Here is a 15,940-nt window from a genome sequence, read left to right as displayed (position 1 = left end):
TTATTATGCATAACAAATCGTCTAGGTAAAACGTATAAAAGCTTAAAAAAAAATAAAAAGGATGAATCAGTGATTACCCAAAGGTACTTGCCTAACCATAATAGGTTTAGACTGCCATCTTGTGGGCATCCTTAAATATTATGGCTTTGAGTTGAGAAGAGATTGAAATGTAAAACACTGCTTCTTTTCAATGATTTTATTTGTTTATTTTAGTCAAATATATATGAATGCGTCCTTTGTGAGGAGGGCTTCAGGGAGAAACGTTTACAGAAAGATCCATCTAAATAAAACTGCAAACAAATTAAACATTGAAACACGCATAATGATACAGGGACAGACTGGTTTTAGCTTGTGCCATGGGATGACATTGACAATATAACACAGTTATAATTCATTGTGATAAAACACAATTCTCTTTTCCTCAGAATGCATCTCAGAATATTTATATGATTTGAAGTCTTTAAAAGTTCCTGAAGATATTAGGAAATTCCCAAAAAGTGTGATGTGAAAGTGTCCATCCAGACTTTTTGTGTCAAATGATTCAAAGTGTTATGTAGGGTTTTTGCATAAAGGCACGAAACAGTAAGGCCCCCCAAGGGCATCCTATTCTTTCTTTTTTTTGGCAAGACATTGGTCCCAATTGGCAGTCCTCTTTTTCCATGCCACTTACATAAAAAGAAAACAAATTTTAAAAAAAAAGACAAAACCTCAATAAAACCATTGTTGATTATACTTAAGAGTGTACAAGTCTAATTCAACTAATAAAATAAGCATACTGAAACCTACAGTCAGATGTGATCTACAGTTTAGAGAATACAGTGGGACATTCTGAAGTTTCAGCAGTGTATGACATCCTATTAGACAGCTTGTTCGGGGGCAGCTAGCTAAGCCAAGCCTACTACAGAGGGTACATCTCAGATTTCATCTTTCTCTGTGTGAAGCTACTCTGCGTGCTGGAGATGGGCAAGACTGCCAGGAGCCTAAGGATAGTTGAAATGTTGGGAAAAGACTCAATGTCAGAAGTTTTGAGAGTGCTGAGAACAGTGTCGGGTAGGTGCTGATGACTGGCAATACAGTCTTGCCACCTGTCCATCCACCTCTGCAGCTCATCCTGGAAGGAGTTTGGGTCAGGTAAAACATCTTGGAACACCTTAACAAACTCAGTGTCGTTGCAGCATCCCTCCACTTTGGACATGACATAAGGCACAACCTGCAAGCAGCGAACAGCAGACAGAACATCCTTGGAGAGTCCTTCCATCTCAGCAATACAGTGCTCAATGGCCCCTTTACTGATGTCCTCTCTGTAGTGCACATTTAAGGGTGGTTGTAGTGAAGGTACCTGCTTAGAAGCCAAAGCAACAGCCTCTTGAAACCAGGTTTGATGATGTGAGTCAATACTGTTCTTCATTTCACTGAAAGAGGGCAGCAGATCAGACACTCGGTTTACAGCTTGATACACATCATAGGAATTTCCCTGAAGACTCAGCCTTATGCTTTTGGTGAGGCTCAAGATGTTTTTCATAATCACAACTGTCAATATGAAATCAAAGTTTTGGATAGCAGAAAGGAAGCTCTGAGCCTGTGCTGTGTTTGCCTCGTTATCTTGGTTCCCTTTCATCTCCTTCAAGCAAAAGACGATGGCCTCTAGAATTTCTGTAGTGAGTTCCAGAACTTCATGGCTCATTTCCAATTGATTGCTGCTGATCTTGGCTTTCAGCTCACTGGCCTTCCTTTTGTCCTCCTGGAACAAATGTACAACAGCATCCTCTAGTCTTACACGTCGTTGAATATCCTCGGAGAACCATATGAAGAGCTGCTCCAAGCACTCAAAATAGTGAGTTATCTCTCTCTGGGAGGACAAACTGGCTAGCAAAGATTTTGGAGTTACAAGGTTTGGGAAACTGAAAGCATGAGGGAGTCTCTGGGAAAGCAAAGCTGAAGCCTGTGTCATCTGAGAGACTGAGGCACCTGTTCTTGCCAAGGTTTGACTTCTACAGAGGGCCAAGTTCAAACCCCAATTCTCAGAAAGAGTGATGGTAAGCTTATCAACAAATGAAGTAATGTTTGTGGAAAGCGGGATAAAGGCCAACATATTTTCACACTTGATATCTTGTTTGTTAAGGTAGTGTATTCCTACAGAGATGTATGGTTGGCCATCGATTGCAAACTCTTCCTCAGTGACTATGGAAAAGAACTTTATGTTGCACAGTTCCTTGAGCAATTCCTCTCGAGCAACAGCATTGTGGGGGGTAAAAACTATTTTTTGTAGTCCAGTGCCATCCAGGGTAGCTACTTGGCTTGCACTATCCTGAGCCTTTACTCCATACTGGACTGTGCCTTCAGATTCTGCTGCCATGGTGTGATCAGTAATATCCTCAGGTGAAGCAGGTGTGCAATGGTCAGTAACACTTGGAGTTAAAGCAGAGGACTGATCAAGGCAAATGTGTACTGCTGCAGTTTCTTGGTCTGAGCAATCTGGAGCCACTGAACTGAACTGATCTGTGCCACAATCTGCAGCTTCTTTGGGCTGCTCAAGGCCAACCTGATCTATGTTGGACTGATCAATTTCACTTTGATTCCCTGGTACTATTTGATCATTTCCACCTTGACTGAGTGCCACAGACTGATCAGGTACACTTTGATTCAATGCAACTGCAAGAATAAGTTCACCTTGAGATTCTACTACAGACTGATCATTTCCACAAGGCTCATCTGCCACAAGCTGATAATTTCCACTTTGATTCCCTGATACTATCTGACAAGTTCCACTTCCATCTTCTAACCCAAATCCACTTTGATGTTCTACTATAGGCTGGTGAGCTTCAACTTCCACAAATGTATCAGTTACAGTTTGGTCTGGTAAGGACTGATCAGTTCCACCTTGCTCTACTGTTACAGAATGATCATTTCCCGACTCAACAACCATGACCTCATCAGATCCACAGTCTCCCAAAACTAACTGATTAGTTCCAACTTCATTTGGTAAGACAGACTGACCAGTACCACTATGATCAACTGTTACAGAACGTTCATTTCCAGAGTCAACTACCATGAGCTGATCAGCTCCACATTGATCCCCAAATATTAACGGACTAGTTCCAACTTTGTTTGGTAATACAGTTTCTGTCTGAGCGGTTTCATTTCTACCCGCAACTACAGATTGATCTGACTCAACTTGTCCAATTGCTATAAATTGATCAGGTACACTTTGATCTTCTGTAACTGACTGACAGGTTACATCTTGATCTGCTGTTACAGACTGATCATTTCCAGAGTCATCATCAACCATGAGCTGATCAGATACATTTTGATCTCCTAATACTAACCGACTAGTTTCACCTTCACTTGGAAACCCAGTTTCTGTCTGACCAGTTTTATCTTGATCTTCTACTACAGAATGATCATTTTCAACTTGACCAACTACTATAAACTGTTCTGTTACACTTGGATCTCCCATTTCTGACTGACCAGTTATACTTTGATCTGCTGTTACTGACTGATCATTTCCAGTGTCATCTATCATGGGGTGATCAGATACATTTTGATCTGCGGATGCTAACGTACTAGTTTCACCTTCACTTGGGAACCCAGTTTCTGTCTGACCAGTTTTATCTTTATCTTCTACTACAGAATGATCATTTTCAACTTGACCAACTACTATAAACTGTTCTGTTACACTTGGATCTCCTATTTCTGACTGACCAGTTATACTTTGATCTGCTGTTACTGACTGATCATTTCCAGTGTCATATATCATGGGGTGATCAGATACATTTTGATCTGCGGATGCTAACGTACTAATTTCACCTTCACTTGGGAACCCAGTTTCTGTCTGACCAGTTTTGTCTTTATCTTCTCCTACAGAATGATCATTTTCAACTTGACCAACTACTATAAACTGTTCTGTTACACTTGGATCTCCTATTGCTGACTGACCAGTTATACTTTGATATGCTGTTACTGACTGATCATTTCCAGTGTCATCTATCATGGGGTGATCAGATAGATTTTGATCTCCGGATGCTAACGTACTAGTTTCACCTTCACTTGGGAACCCAGTTTCTGTCTGACCAGTTTTATCTTGATCTTCTACTAAAGAATGATCATTTTCAACTTGATCAACTACTATGAATTGTTCGGTTACAATTGGGTCTCCTATTTCTGACTGACCAGTTACACTTTGATCTGCTGTTACAGACTGATCATTTCCAGAGTAATCTACCATAGGGTGATCAGATACATTTTGATCTCCAGATATTAACTGACTAGTTTCACCTTCACTTGGGAATCCAGTTTCTGTCTGACCAGTTTTATCTTGATCTTCTACTATGGAATGATAATTTTCAACTTGACCAACTGCTATGAATTGTTCTGTTACACTTGGGTCTGCTATTTCTGACTGACCAGTTACACTTTGATCTGCTGTTACAGACTGATCATTTCCAGAGTCATCTACCATAGGGTGATCAGATACATTTTGATCTACAGATATTAACTGACTAGTTTCACCTTCACTTGGGAACCCAGTTTCTGTCTGACCAGTTTTATCTTGATCTTCTACTACGGAATGATAATTTTCAACTTGACCAACTACTACGAATTGTTCTGGTACACTTGGGTCTCCTATTTCTGACTGATCAGTTACACTTTGATTTGACATTAGAGACTGGTCTTTTCCAGAGTCAACTACCATGAGCTCATTAGATTCACTTTGATCTTCTGATATTAACTCCCCTTCATTTGCTAACCCATGTTCTGTCTGAATAGAATCTTGACTTTTTACTACTAAATTTAGAGTTTCAAATTGACCATCTGCCACAAACCGATCATTTACAATCTGATCTTCAGTTACTGACTGACTTGTTTTGTTCTGACCTGCTGCTACAGAATTTCCAGAGTTATCAACAGCCTCAAGATCATGAGATCCAATTTGTTCCACATATACTAACTGACCAGTTTCTCCGTCATCTGCAATCACTTTTAATAACTGACAAGCTTCCTCCTGAACTTTTACAATAGACTGATCAGTTTCAACTGGACTAACTTCCAACTGCTCAACTTCACACTGTTCTCCCATTGCTGGCTGGCCATTTCCACCCTGATCTTCAACTACATATGGATCATTTCCACTCACATCAATTTCCATGGGTTGATTCGTTTCGCTTTGAAGGACTGACTCTAACTTATTTACATTTTGATCAACTGACATGAACTGAACAGATTCACTCGGATCCTCTGACACAAACTGACAATCTGCCAAGCCTGTTACTGTATGACAACATTCACCTTGAGTAACTATGGAGGAATCAGTATCAACTTGAGCAACTGCCATGAACTGATCAGGTACACTTTGTTCCTCTGTTGCTGTCTGCTCAGTTTCACCTGCTTCTGTGGCAACAAATTGATCAACTTCCATAGGTTGATCAGTTTCACTTTGATTAGATGATGCTGACTGAACAAGGCTAACTAGTTCTTCTTCATTGGGCTGCTCAGTTCCAATTTGATTAGTAACTATTTGACCCCCTGTTACTGGTAGACCAATTCCACACTGATCAAGTACTTCAGACCGATCATTTAGATCTTGAACAAGTGCGATTAGTTGATCACTTCTATCATGTTCTTCTGCTGTAGACTGCATAGCAGCATCTTGGACAGATTCTGTTGGCTGGTCAGGTGTGCTGGTTGGCAGAGAGCTGCAAGCAGGGATGACTTGAGCTGCAGTTGTGGCCTTGTCTGAGCTGCTAACTGTTAAAGATGATGGCTGGTCAGGTGTATTTTCTTCAGCTAATTCACTAGAGTCATTGGTTTCCACTAGAATTTCCTCTGGAGCAGCAGTTTCGAAATCTATACAAAGGATGAGACGATGTTTAATAAAAAGAGAGAATTACTTATTACTTATATTTTTCATTTAACATTACTGACCGATTCCAGCAACATTTGCCTCTTGTGGATAATCCGAACCATTTGTATCTACAACCATCTCCTGTGGGGCCATGGCAATCACCTCTGAAAAGGGACAAGAAAGATTGTGTCAGAATAAAACAACAGCAATTTCATTACTTTGAAAGCCCATTTGAGCATACTTACCACCTTCCATTCTCAGGTGATTAACTCTTGACTTTACCTACATTTATGGAAAAAAAGGTAACACTTTTGTTTTATTAGTTGATATCAATGTGTTAATTTGATATTTTTGGACAATAAGAATTATTAACATTGTGTAAACACTAAGAAATGTACCACACCTGAGCAAGAAATTGATTACTTTCTGGATCAACCGCTATGCATTTCTCGATCACCTCTTCCAGGCTCTGTAGTGTCTGGCGATGCATAAGAAGCATCACTGCATCAGTCTTACTGCCCCTGTTGAAGATACCATCTCTGAGTAAGGTCCTCAAAGAGTTTAGCGTTGTCTTCATTAGATCGCACTCCATGCTAATGCTGGGCAGCACGGCCACAAGCTTAAGAAGGGTTGCAACATTTGGAAGAATTTTGGCTTCATTATGGAGCAATGTCTCAGAGATGGAGGTGGGAGGACAAACATCTTGATACTTCTCCCTCCATACCATGGCCCAGGTGTTAATGTCATCCTCCGCTGTTTCTGGCTCAGGGAGATCACTCAGGTATAAAGTGTGCAGTTTATCTGTGGATTCTGGGAGAATAGGCAGAGGGTTGCATGTTGGCAAAAGGGACAAAACTTTCAGGGCTTTTAGGTGACTCTCTGAGAAGTTAAACTTCATTTCTTCAATCAAACCATTTAGAACTGGTAAGCTAACTGCTTCCATGTAAGATGTTTCTGGTGAATCATAGCCACTGACAGATTCTGCATATGACAGCAATCCCATGACTTTAGTTGCAAGCTCCACTGCTTCCTCAAACCAGACAGAATGCACCGCATTTAAATTGTCCAACATCTTTCTAAAAGTATCTATTATTGGCATAATTTTCTCAAGCTCACAAATAATGTCAGCAGGGTTTCCACAGCGAAACACAGTGCTGCAATTCCTTAAGGGTGCACAGGCATTCTTCAAGATCACTAGGGGGATGATAAAATCAACCTGTCTAAGAGCTGTGGACAGGGTCTGGGAATGCAGTGACATGCGATCGCTCCATGATCCACTGGAGTTGGTGCTCACAGAATCTAAGCAGTTCAGGACTCCCTCCAGCATGTCCACCAAAATATCAAAGAAGTCTTCTCTCTTTTTCCATCTGGACAGGCAAGTCTCTGGGACCTCTGCAAGTGCTTCCCGTGGGGTACTCAGCAGCCCATCCATGGTCTTGGCAAGCTCACTCTCTAATTTGGGTGACTGGTCAAAAAACTGTAATAGATCCTCAGCTGTCTCTAGAACCTTTGTAATGGATGCATTTTGTAGGCTTAAAGCCAGCCAATAGGCAAGTCCACAAGACTCACTGGGAGTGTTCACAGCTGATGGATAGCTCTCTAAAAAACCCAAAGCCATCTTCCTGAGACTTTTGCTCCCCATACCAAAGCACATGATGGACTGGCCACGACAGCAACCCATCTGAAGTCCCCACTCATCTTCAAGTGTTCCTGAAAGAGCCTTAGCTTGCAAATCAACATCATAGCTCTCATCAAAGGGCAGAAATCCTATAATCTCCACTTTAGGAATGCAGTCATTCACATATCTAACAAATACCGGTAGGAACTTCGCCTCACCCACTGAAATAGCTCTATCAGTGATGATGGAAAAGAAAGGAGAGTCCTGAACTTCAGTGAGGATTGTTTCTCGTATGGCCTTCACAATACTTTGCAACATTTCTCCCTCTGAAAACATTGTCCCTTCCCCCATCACCCAATGACATAAGGCAAGTTTCTGAACAACAGCATCTTGTGCAGATTTATCAAGGTCGATCAATGAGCAGTTTCTCCTTGCAAGCATAGCTGCCTGTTTAAAGACTTCTTTGCAGTTTTTTATGTTGTCAGCTGGTTTATCAGAATGGCCATTCTCATCAGGAACCTGCTCCGGTTCTTCAACCTTTTCACGCTGCCCCTCAGCAGCCACTTCCGTGCAACCAGCAACCACTTCTATGTTTTCAGACTGATGCGGAGTCTCTATGCTCTCTGCTCCCTCTTTGTAGATTTCTGCTTCTAAAAGTCAGGGTAAACATTATTTTAGACAACAAATACAGCGTTTTTAATAATTTCATTGAAGACTCAAACATTAAGAACTCATATGCAGACCATTCCTAAAATGACATACCACTGCCTGTTATCTCAGAATTCACCACAAGTATTTTGGAGTCTTTGTCCTGTGAATAGAAATACTACTCGTGAACAAAACTGAAAAAGTAATCAACTATCACAAGCTAATATGAATTATCAAAATAATATTATAACAATTATTAACAACAATTATAACAATTATCATCACAACTTTACAAACCTGCTGTGCTTCCCTGTCCTCTACTTCATCCGGGTGGGTGTCCTCTGCAATGTTGGAAAAGTAAGCATTAAAAGTCAACTTTCACCCTAACTATTTTTCTAATTTAACCTAAATTTTTAATTGAAATATAGTTCAATCTACTAGTTAAATAACACACTTCTCTTTGAGTACTGACTTCTTTACTTGGTGTGCTTAAATACTGCTTCCACTTTTTCCTCTTCCAAAAGACAAGAGGAAAGAAAGCATCCAGACATTGATTCTTTAAAAAAGAAAAAAAGCCAGCAATAATAATATTACACACCTTCTGTTTTTATTTCACCAGTCCGTCCTAAGGTTTTGGATTCTTTGTCCTGTGAAGTAAAACAGACTTTAGAAACACATCTGGAAAGCAAATTAAACATTTTAAACAAGCAACAAATTACTTAAAATCTGATCCTTACCAAGCAAATACCCTCCAGTGTCTTAGGTGTGAGCTTTAAGCACTGAGCAACCATTCGGTCTAGGTCTCTGTTAAAGTCAGTGCCCACCTGAAGCACGGCTAAACAAGGCGATCTGTCCATAAGTGGGGTTTTGCTCAAGTAGTCTTGATACATTTTGTGCCGCTTCACCTCACCACAATATTCTAAAGCTGTGCTTGGCAACACACACATTATCTTCAGCAATGTGTTGATGTTTACGAAGTACTGCATGAGGGGTAGACGCAGAGTCTGAAAAATGGTCTCTGGTATGGTTAAACTAACCACTTTTGTTTTCCACTTCACTTTCCAGCAGCTTAGCTCCGTGAAGAAGTTGTCAGGATCAGGAAGGTCACCAATGTACAATGGAGGTTTTGACTTGAGCGTTTCAAAAACATAGCTCATTGTCACAGAGCACGGGACCAAAGACAATAAGTTGAGAGCCTCCTTGTGGTCATCAGAGAAATAGTCTTTCACCATGTTTATAAGGTGGTCAACTAAAGGCACACTCATTGTGTCTTTATAGTATGAACCTGGCTTCAAGAGACTGTCCCTTGGAACAATCACGCTGTCAGGCACTTTCACCTGCACACCCAGACTCTGAGCAAAACAAGAAGCTTCATCAAACCAATTCTGATGGAAAACCTTGATGTTGGTTTTCACTCTGTTAAGTGTGGCCACAATACCACTGATCTGGCTGAGCTGTGAGGCAGCACTGAAATGGTCTTTCTGTAATGCTGCACTCAGTTCTCTGGTGAACGATGAGGCATTTTTTAGCGCAACAATTGCCACAATGAAATCAAAGTCCCTTATTAACTGTAGTAGTCTCTTGGCTCGGTTGGATACTGCCAAACTCCATCTTTGTGGTTGGCAGTTATCAATATTTTCAAGCCAATCTACCAGAGGCTCCAGAATCTGAGCGAAGACTTCATAAGAGTCGTGTTTCTCAAGCCAAGAGGAGCAGAACTTTCCTTGAAGCTCATGGATTTTCTCATAGCTCTCTCTTAGGCCTATGGCTAAGACTTGATCTAACTGTTTCTCGAGGGCAGGCATGCTGTGGAAGAATGACACTATCTCCTCTAACGTATCTATGGCTCTGATGACGGCAGCTACTGGAACGGACCTTGACCACCAGGTATTGAAAGAGTAACATGAGCAGTGTGTGCATATAGCAAGAGGATACTGCTCCTGTATTTTACATGCAAAGGCCTTGAGCTTATAGGACACTTCCCCAGAGCCAAGGTAAGCTTGACCTCTGCAGTATCTCAAATCGAGACGCCACTCTTTGATGACAACATCAAAAAGTCGTTCGCACATGGCCTCAGTGTCATGAGTAACCTCGATAAAACCCAGAAGCTCAAGGCGCATTACATCAAAACTGTCAACAAATCTGATGAACATGGGTAAGTAGTCGGTCTCTTCCAATCTGACAACTCGGTCGATAAACAGGGAGAAGAATGAATTTCCGAGCTCTGAAAGAATCCTATCTCTTACAACATCCTCACACACTTTAAGGACTTCATTCATCTCGGATTTGGTCACATATTCTACTTCCTGATCTTGATCACCCTGAGTGTGTCTGCTTTGCCTGTCATATGCTGCTGTGACAGCGGCCTGTAATGCAGATTTTAATGCCTCTTTATCAGTTTCTGCACACTCAGGTGGTTTCTGTCTTTCAATGTCCATATTTAATGTCATCTCTCTTGGTTCTTCTGTATCTTCTTTAGAGGTGTCATTTGCACTGGTTTCAGGAACTGTTATGGGGTTGGAGTAAAATACATAAAATCAACAACTGTATTTAACATAAAATTCAGCTCAGTTAAATTTATGCTTGTTCAAGCGATCAAAACCAGAAAAGTGATAAACTTTACCTGATGGTTGCACTTCCATTAAATCATCCTAAAAACAAATGAGTGGATAAAAAGGTCAACATCTTGTTTAAAACTTGTTTGTATTTTGGCATTATTCATCTCCAGAAACTAAATATAATTAAATAGTCAAATTTAATTAGTAACCAAAAACATACCTCATGTAATAGCTGTAGGATTTCTGGATATTTCTTTACATACGCCTCCACCATTTCCTCAATGTTGAAGTGGACATCTTGATTGACATAAACAAAGGCCATATTGCTCAGTCTCTTTTCCACTTGTACTTCTTTCATGTAGGACTGATAGCGGCCCAACACCATGTCATAATGCCCATACACATCAGATTCTGACCGGACACAAGGGATGGTGCCCAACACTCTCAACAGGCTCTGCACATTTGGGTAAAAGCCTATATCTGGGATCTTGAGGGTAGCAAACACACTGGTGGGAAGAATCCTTCGCTTGCTAGCATGTCGCCATTTCACTTCCCAACAGCCCAGCTCATCATAAAAGGAGTCAGGACGAGCCAAGTTATTCAGGTTAGCATCAGCAACTTTGTCTTTGCGGATGCTAAAATTGTGGTCAGCCATGTATGAGGGCACTAATGACAACCATCTGAGGATTCTTGCCATTTCAGTGCCTAGGACTCTTTTGACTTCATCAACAAGGTATTGTAAAACCTTCTTGCTCAGTGCTTCCCTGTAGTAATCCTCCAAAGAGGCTTGTGGTCTCTCTGCATCATCACCATTTGTCCCCATCTCCACTGGCAGACTGACTGGCACCCCCAACTTCTTGGCTCTGCCCACTGCATCAGAGAACCACTTTCTGTGAAAAATGGCGATCTCCTGCATATGTTTGGTTAGAAGCTTCAAGGCATTAGAGATGGTGTACTGCAATGTGCTGCTGATGCTGATTATTCCCCTAAGGCTGGGGTTCAGGATGCTTACACAACACAGTGTGTTCTTCAAGACCACAAGTGTAATGATGAAATTAAAGTTCTTCAGCTTCTCTTTCAACATTAGAAGCACTACGATGGTGTCTGTGTCTACATCTGAAAGGGCACTGGTGCACATCTCTCCAATGCTGCTCAAAAGCGGCTCCAAGATATCAAGCATTGTCTGGAAAGCATCGGTGGCATATTCCCAATGGTTCTGACAAGACTCCTTCACTCGGTCCACTTCGCCTTTGATGTGGCTGTACGAAGCAGTGATCTTGGCATCCAGTTTCTTCGCCAGAGTTTCTGATTGCCTAATAATGGCAGCAACCTGCTCTACAGTATCAACAACATCCTGAATGGGAAGGATGGGCATGGAGCGAATCAACCACACATTGAAGGCGTAAGGCTCACTGGGTGACAAAACTACCTGTGGAAAATCACGCAGCATCCTGCAGGAGAGATCCTTCAGTTTCTGACACATGTCACCTGATGACAGGTAAGTGAAGCCACGGCAGTGCTCCATCCGCAGGCCCCACTTGTTCCGGATCTCAGATATAAGCATAAGGAACAGAGTGTCTGAGTCAACATCGCAAGGAAGGAATCCCATGAGGTGTTTCTGTGGAAAGCCTTCACCAGTGACTGAGCGGATAAACACAGGAATCTGGTCCTTGCCCTCAATGCTTACTCTGTCTTGGAGAAGTATGGAAAAGAAGCGTGCAAGGTGCAAGCTATTGCGGATCTCCTCACGCATCACATCCTCACCTAAGGTGAGCACTTCTTTTTGGTCAATCTTCTCTGAACATATGGTGTTGACAGAGAGTGGCCTAGCTGGGTCATTCCCAAGTGGTTTAACAGCGTTAAGAGATGCACTGCTGGTGATGCTAAAACCAGTGAAGGCTAAAGTCTCCTTGAAGTAGTCTTTCAAAATTTCCTTCGCTTTGGAAATAGCAGGATCCTCCTTCTCTGATTCATCATGTGCATGAGGATTTTGTGTCTCGCTGTTCTCAGCTGAATCACTCTCAACTTTATCTTCTGCCTCTGGCACAGAGGGGTTTGAGTTATTGGTGTTACCTTAAAAAAGCAGAACAAACACACTTAAAAAAAATGCAGAGAATCTGCTGCAATTAGTTTATGTCATTACAAAGAGAAAACAGAAAATAAAAATGCTGACATGGAAATGCATTACCTACCTTTAGTTTTCTTTGTGGCAACAGGCTCCTCTCCTGTCTGAAAAAAATGAAAACAAAATAAAAAATCTATTATTTGTAGTCAATGCTACAATGTGTCCAATGTGACAAATAAAAACAATGAATTAATAACAATGATGGCTACAAATTATAAAATGCTGGTTGAGAACTATTACAAACATGAAATCTAATTTAAAAGAGATGGTGGAATCACATTTGCATTCAAATGATAAGTAATCAACACAGAACTCAATCCCCAAAGTATGTGTTTACCTTGTAACTTTGTATTTAACTGCATCAACTTAAAAAAATAAAAAACGGCAAGTAGCTTGCTCCATTACAAGTTGATAAAAGCTTGTATTCCATAAAAATGTATTTGTACTGAACAAACTGATAAAACACTGATGAAACACTTTGCATTGAATATCTATTGGAATGCTTTAAAACCCATTCAGTATAGAACAGTTCATTGTCTTCATTAGGCTATCTACAAGAATTTGGAAGACCTTTCTTTAAATAATTTGCTAGAGACCACTATTAAAATTTTCTTGTGTTTTGTCTTATTTTGAGATCAATTCAAATATTAATGAAAAAAAGATTTTTGATATTGTTGAAAAAAAAAAAGTCTTAGTCTATTGACAAAGCAAGAACGTTTTTTAATCTTGATGTGTACATTAGGTACTCACTTTCTCCCGTGTCCTTTTTCTGTTGCTAGTTTGTGCATTGTCCTGGTTGGTTGCAAAATCAAATATAGTAGGAACGGCGTCATCCTTCAGAACAGATTTCTGAGAACTCTTAAATAAAAAGGAGTTTTACACATTAGGGGTTAACTGTGTCATGTCAGGGAAGGGGGGAAGGCTGAAATAATAGGGAATGTGTGAATGCTCAATATTTCAAATAAAATAAACAAATTAGCCATTTACACAAAATAGAATTTAATGACATTATATGCTAGAGGCTTATGTTGCTGGAATTTTTTATTTATTTTTAATCCCATAAATAAATGTAATACTGTTAAAGTACTTAATCTTCTCTTTACATTTTGACCAAAGATTTTTTTTAAGAAAAGCAAATGGCTATTCACAAGACCAATCTAATTGCATTTAATTTACATCTAAAGTTTAACATAACCATCCAATTGAGCAACTGGAACAGCATACAATTATTTTAATAAATATGATTAATTTATTAATGCATAGCTAATCTTTAGCAAAGCAAACAAATAAACCGAGAAGGGGGGGTGGGAGGGGTCAAACATTGGTAATTCACCAGTGTCAAAAATTGAGCAGTTTTCTGGGGGGGGGGGGGGGGGGGGGGGGGTTGGGGACATAGGGCACATGCCAGCCTACTGGTAAACCCTACACATCAATCCTAGTAAAAAATAATAATTTCACTGTTTTGTTTACTCACATCATGATAAAACAATAATAAAAAAAACTCACTTTTTTTTAAATAGAAGATGCTCACCAAAACCATGCAAACTTACTTGCCGACATATCATTGAGGTCTCAAAGTGTTTTGAGCACAATCTGTAGTTGCTGTGTAAATCTTCAGGAGTTTTGGTCTCCAGATCTGGTCTGTGGCACTTAACCACCCATTGTTTACATCTAAAGACATCAAGGTAATGTTACTGCAAAGTGATATTTTACCATTATTACAAACCTCAACAATCAAAAAGTACAGGTCTAAAACAAAGCACGCGTTTAATAAACAACACAGTAAGCCTGACATCCAAATCCCACAAGAAAGCAAAAGCACTGAATAACGTATTCTGAGGGAATTCAATTCCTGCCATTTTGGGAAGGCCTGATGATGGCGAACGTGTACAGGAGTCAAATGCTTACAGTAACCCCTTAAAAGTTGCAGCAATCACGTTGACAAAAATGCGAAAGATAGCCCAATTTCATGATTGCAAACCAAAGAATAGGTCCTCGCAAACCAAAAAATCTTTGCGAAACCAGATTAATGGAAGCAGCAGGGGAAGCATAAGCCCACAACAAGGGTGCCATGCATTCAATGAATCATTGTAAAATGGGGCAGAAGCTAACCAGCTAACAAACGATGCTAATTTGCTCATTCTGTACTTAAATAAATAAATATCTAAATAGAAAAAAATAGCATCGATTAAACTGCGATTGCATTTAAGCCCAAAGTCTGCACTCACCGAATTGGATCCAGCGGGAACCTAAAGAAGGAAACGTTGGACTGGTCCGTACTCTGCTTGCAGTTTGCTGCGGCACAGCAGTCGGGCATTTTGGACTTCATCAAAATGAACACTGCATTGCACGAATCCTTCAGCGCAAAGGGACACGCTTTGGCAGCAAAAAGCGCGCGCGCATCTACATAGATTTCACGCTATTGGGCGTTATTTCCAATCGTCGCGTGCATTCTACTGAAAATTGCTCATGGCCGAAATGTTGCTACTTTCACAGACGAATCAACAACCAGGAAGAACACCTATATAGAGCGGAAATGGTCTAAGCTGAAAACGGATCCCCCATCCCCTCCAAAATAACTCTTATCACCGTCATTCGTTCCCCTTCTCAGGGGAATTTCCAGATTAAGTCAAAAATGCGGCACAGCTGATTTTTTAAAAGTATGATCACAAAATGATAACTCAAATACAAATTTGTCCCCCTTCTCCACGAGGCACTAATGTTTTTTTGTAACCCACGTGAACATTCGAGGTCACACCCTTTTAATAACACTTTGCTGATCATTTTTAAAGTCTTGATTTTTTCATAGGAGTTTAACCCATTTAGTCCCACATACTAACATCTTACTTTGAAAGATCCAATGTTTTGTTGATGTACTTTGCAACGATAAATTACAAATTCAGCTTGTCTTGATTTGATGTTAATATTTCATATAGTCATACAGCTGTATAATTTGATTTTGCTCCTATGAAATATATCATAAATCACAAATAAGTGAAGACTATTTCTAAATGCTAATGATAATAGCTATGATACACTATTTAACAAAATAAAATATTTAATATCAAATTATATTAAAATATTAAGAACAGAAAAAATATTCCCCCCCCCCCCCCTTTTTTTTTTTGCAGAATATGCATTTAATTCTG

General features: G+C 40.2%; 1 protein-coding gene across 3 annotated transcripts; it reads right to left on the bottom strand.

Annotated features, from left to right (window-relative positions):
• Positions 1 to 181: 181 nt before the first annotated feature.
• Positions 182 to 15,312, bottom strand: si:dkey-250d21.1 (uncharacterized). 3 transcript variants are annotated; one of them, XM_059539975.1, is made up of 15 exons: positions 15,020 to 15,312; positions 14,342 to 14,462; positions 13,542 to 13,649; positions 12,859 to 12,895; positions 10,887 to 12,739; positions 10,732 to 10,759; positions 8,846 to 10,614; positions 8,707 to 8,755; positions 8,406 to 8,449; positions 8,223 to 8,271; positions 6,246 to 8,110; positions 6,088 to 6,124; positions 5,923 to 6,006; positions 3,712 to 5,844; positions 182 to 3,612 (listed from the first exon to the last, which is right to left on the bottom strand). In XM_059539975.1, exons 1-15 carry the CDS (start codon positions 15,118 to 15,120, stop codon positions 899 to 901), a joined length of 10,992 nt encoding a protein of 3,663 aa, XP_059395958.1. In that variant the 5' UTR covers positions 15,121 to 15,312; the 3' UTR covers positions 182 to 898. The 3 variants fall into 3 exon arrangements, with proteins under 3 accessions (XP_059395958.1, XP_059395957.1, XP_059395956.1); XM_059539974.1 differs by having other exon boundaries at positions 182 to 3,378; positions 3,478 to 5,844; positions 15,020 to 15,311; XM_059539973.1 differs by having other exon boundaries at positions 182 to 5,844; positions 15,020 to 15,311.
• Positions 15,313 to 15,940: the final 628 nt, after the last annotated feature.

Source organism: Carassius carassius, chromosome 45 (genome assembly GCF_963082965.1).
Source record: "Carassius carassius chromosome 45, fCarCar2.1, whole genome shotgun sequence".
In the NCBI taxonomy this organism is placed as follows: domain Eukaryota; kingdom Metazoa; phylum Chordata; class Actinopteri; order Cypriniformes; family Cyprinidae; genus Carassius; species Carassius carassius.
Note: the sequence above shows the minus strand (reverse complement) of the source record. Positions and strands in the feature narration are given on the sequence as shown.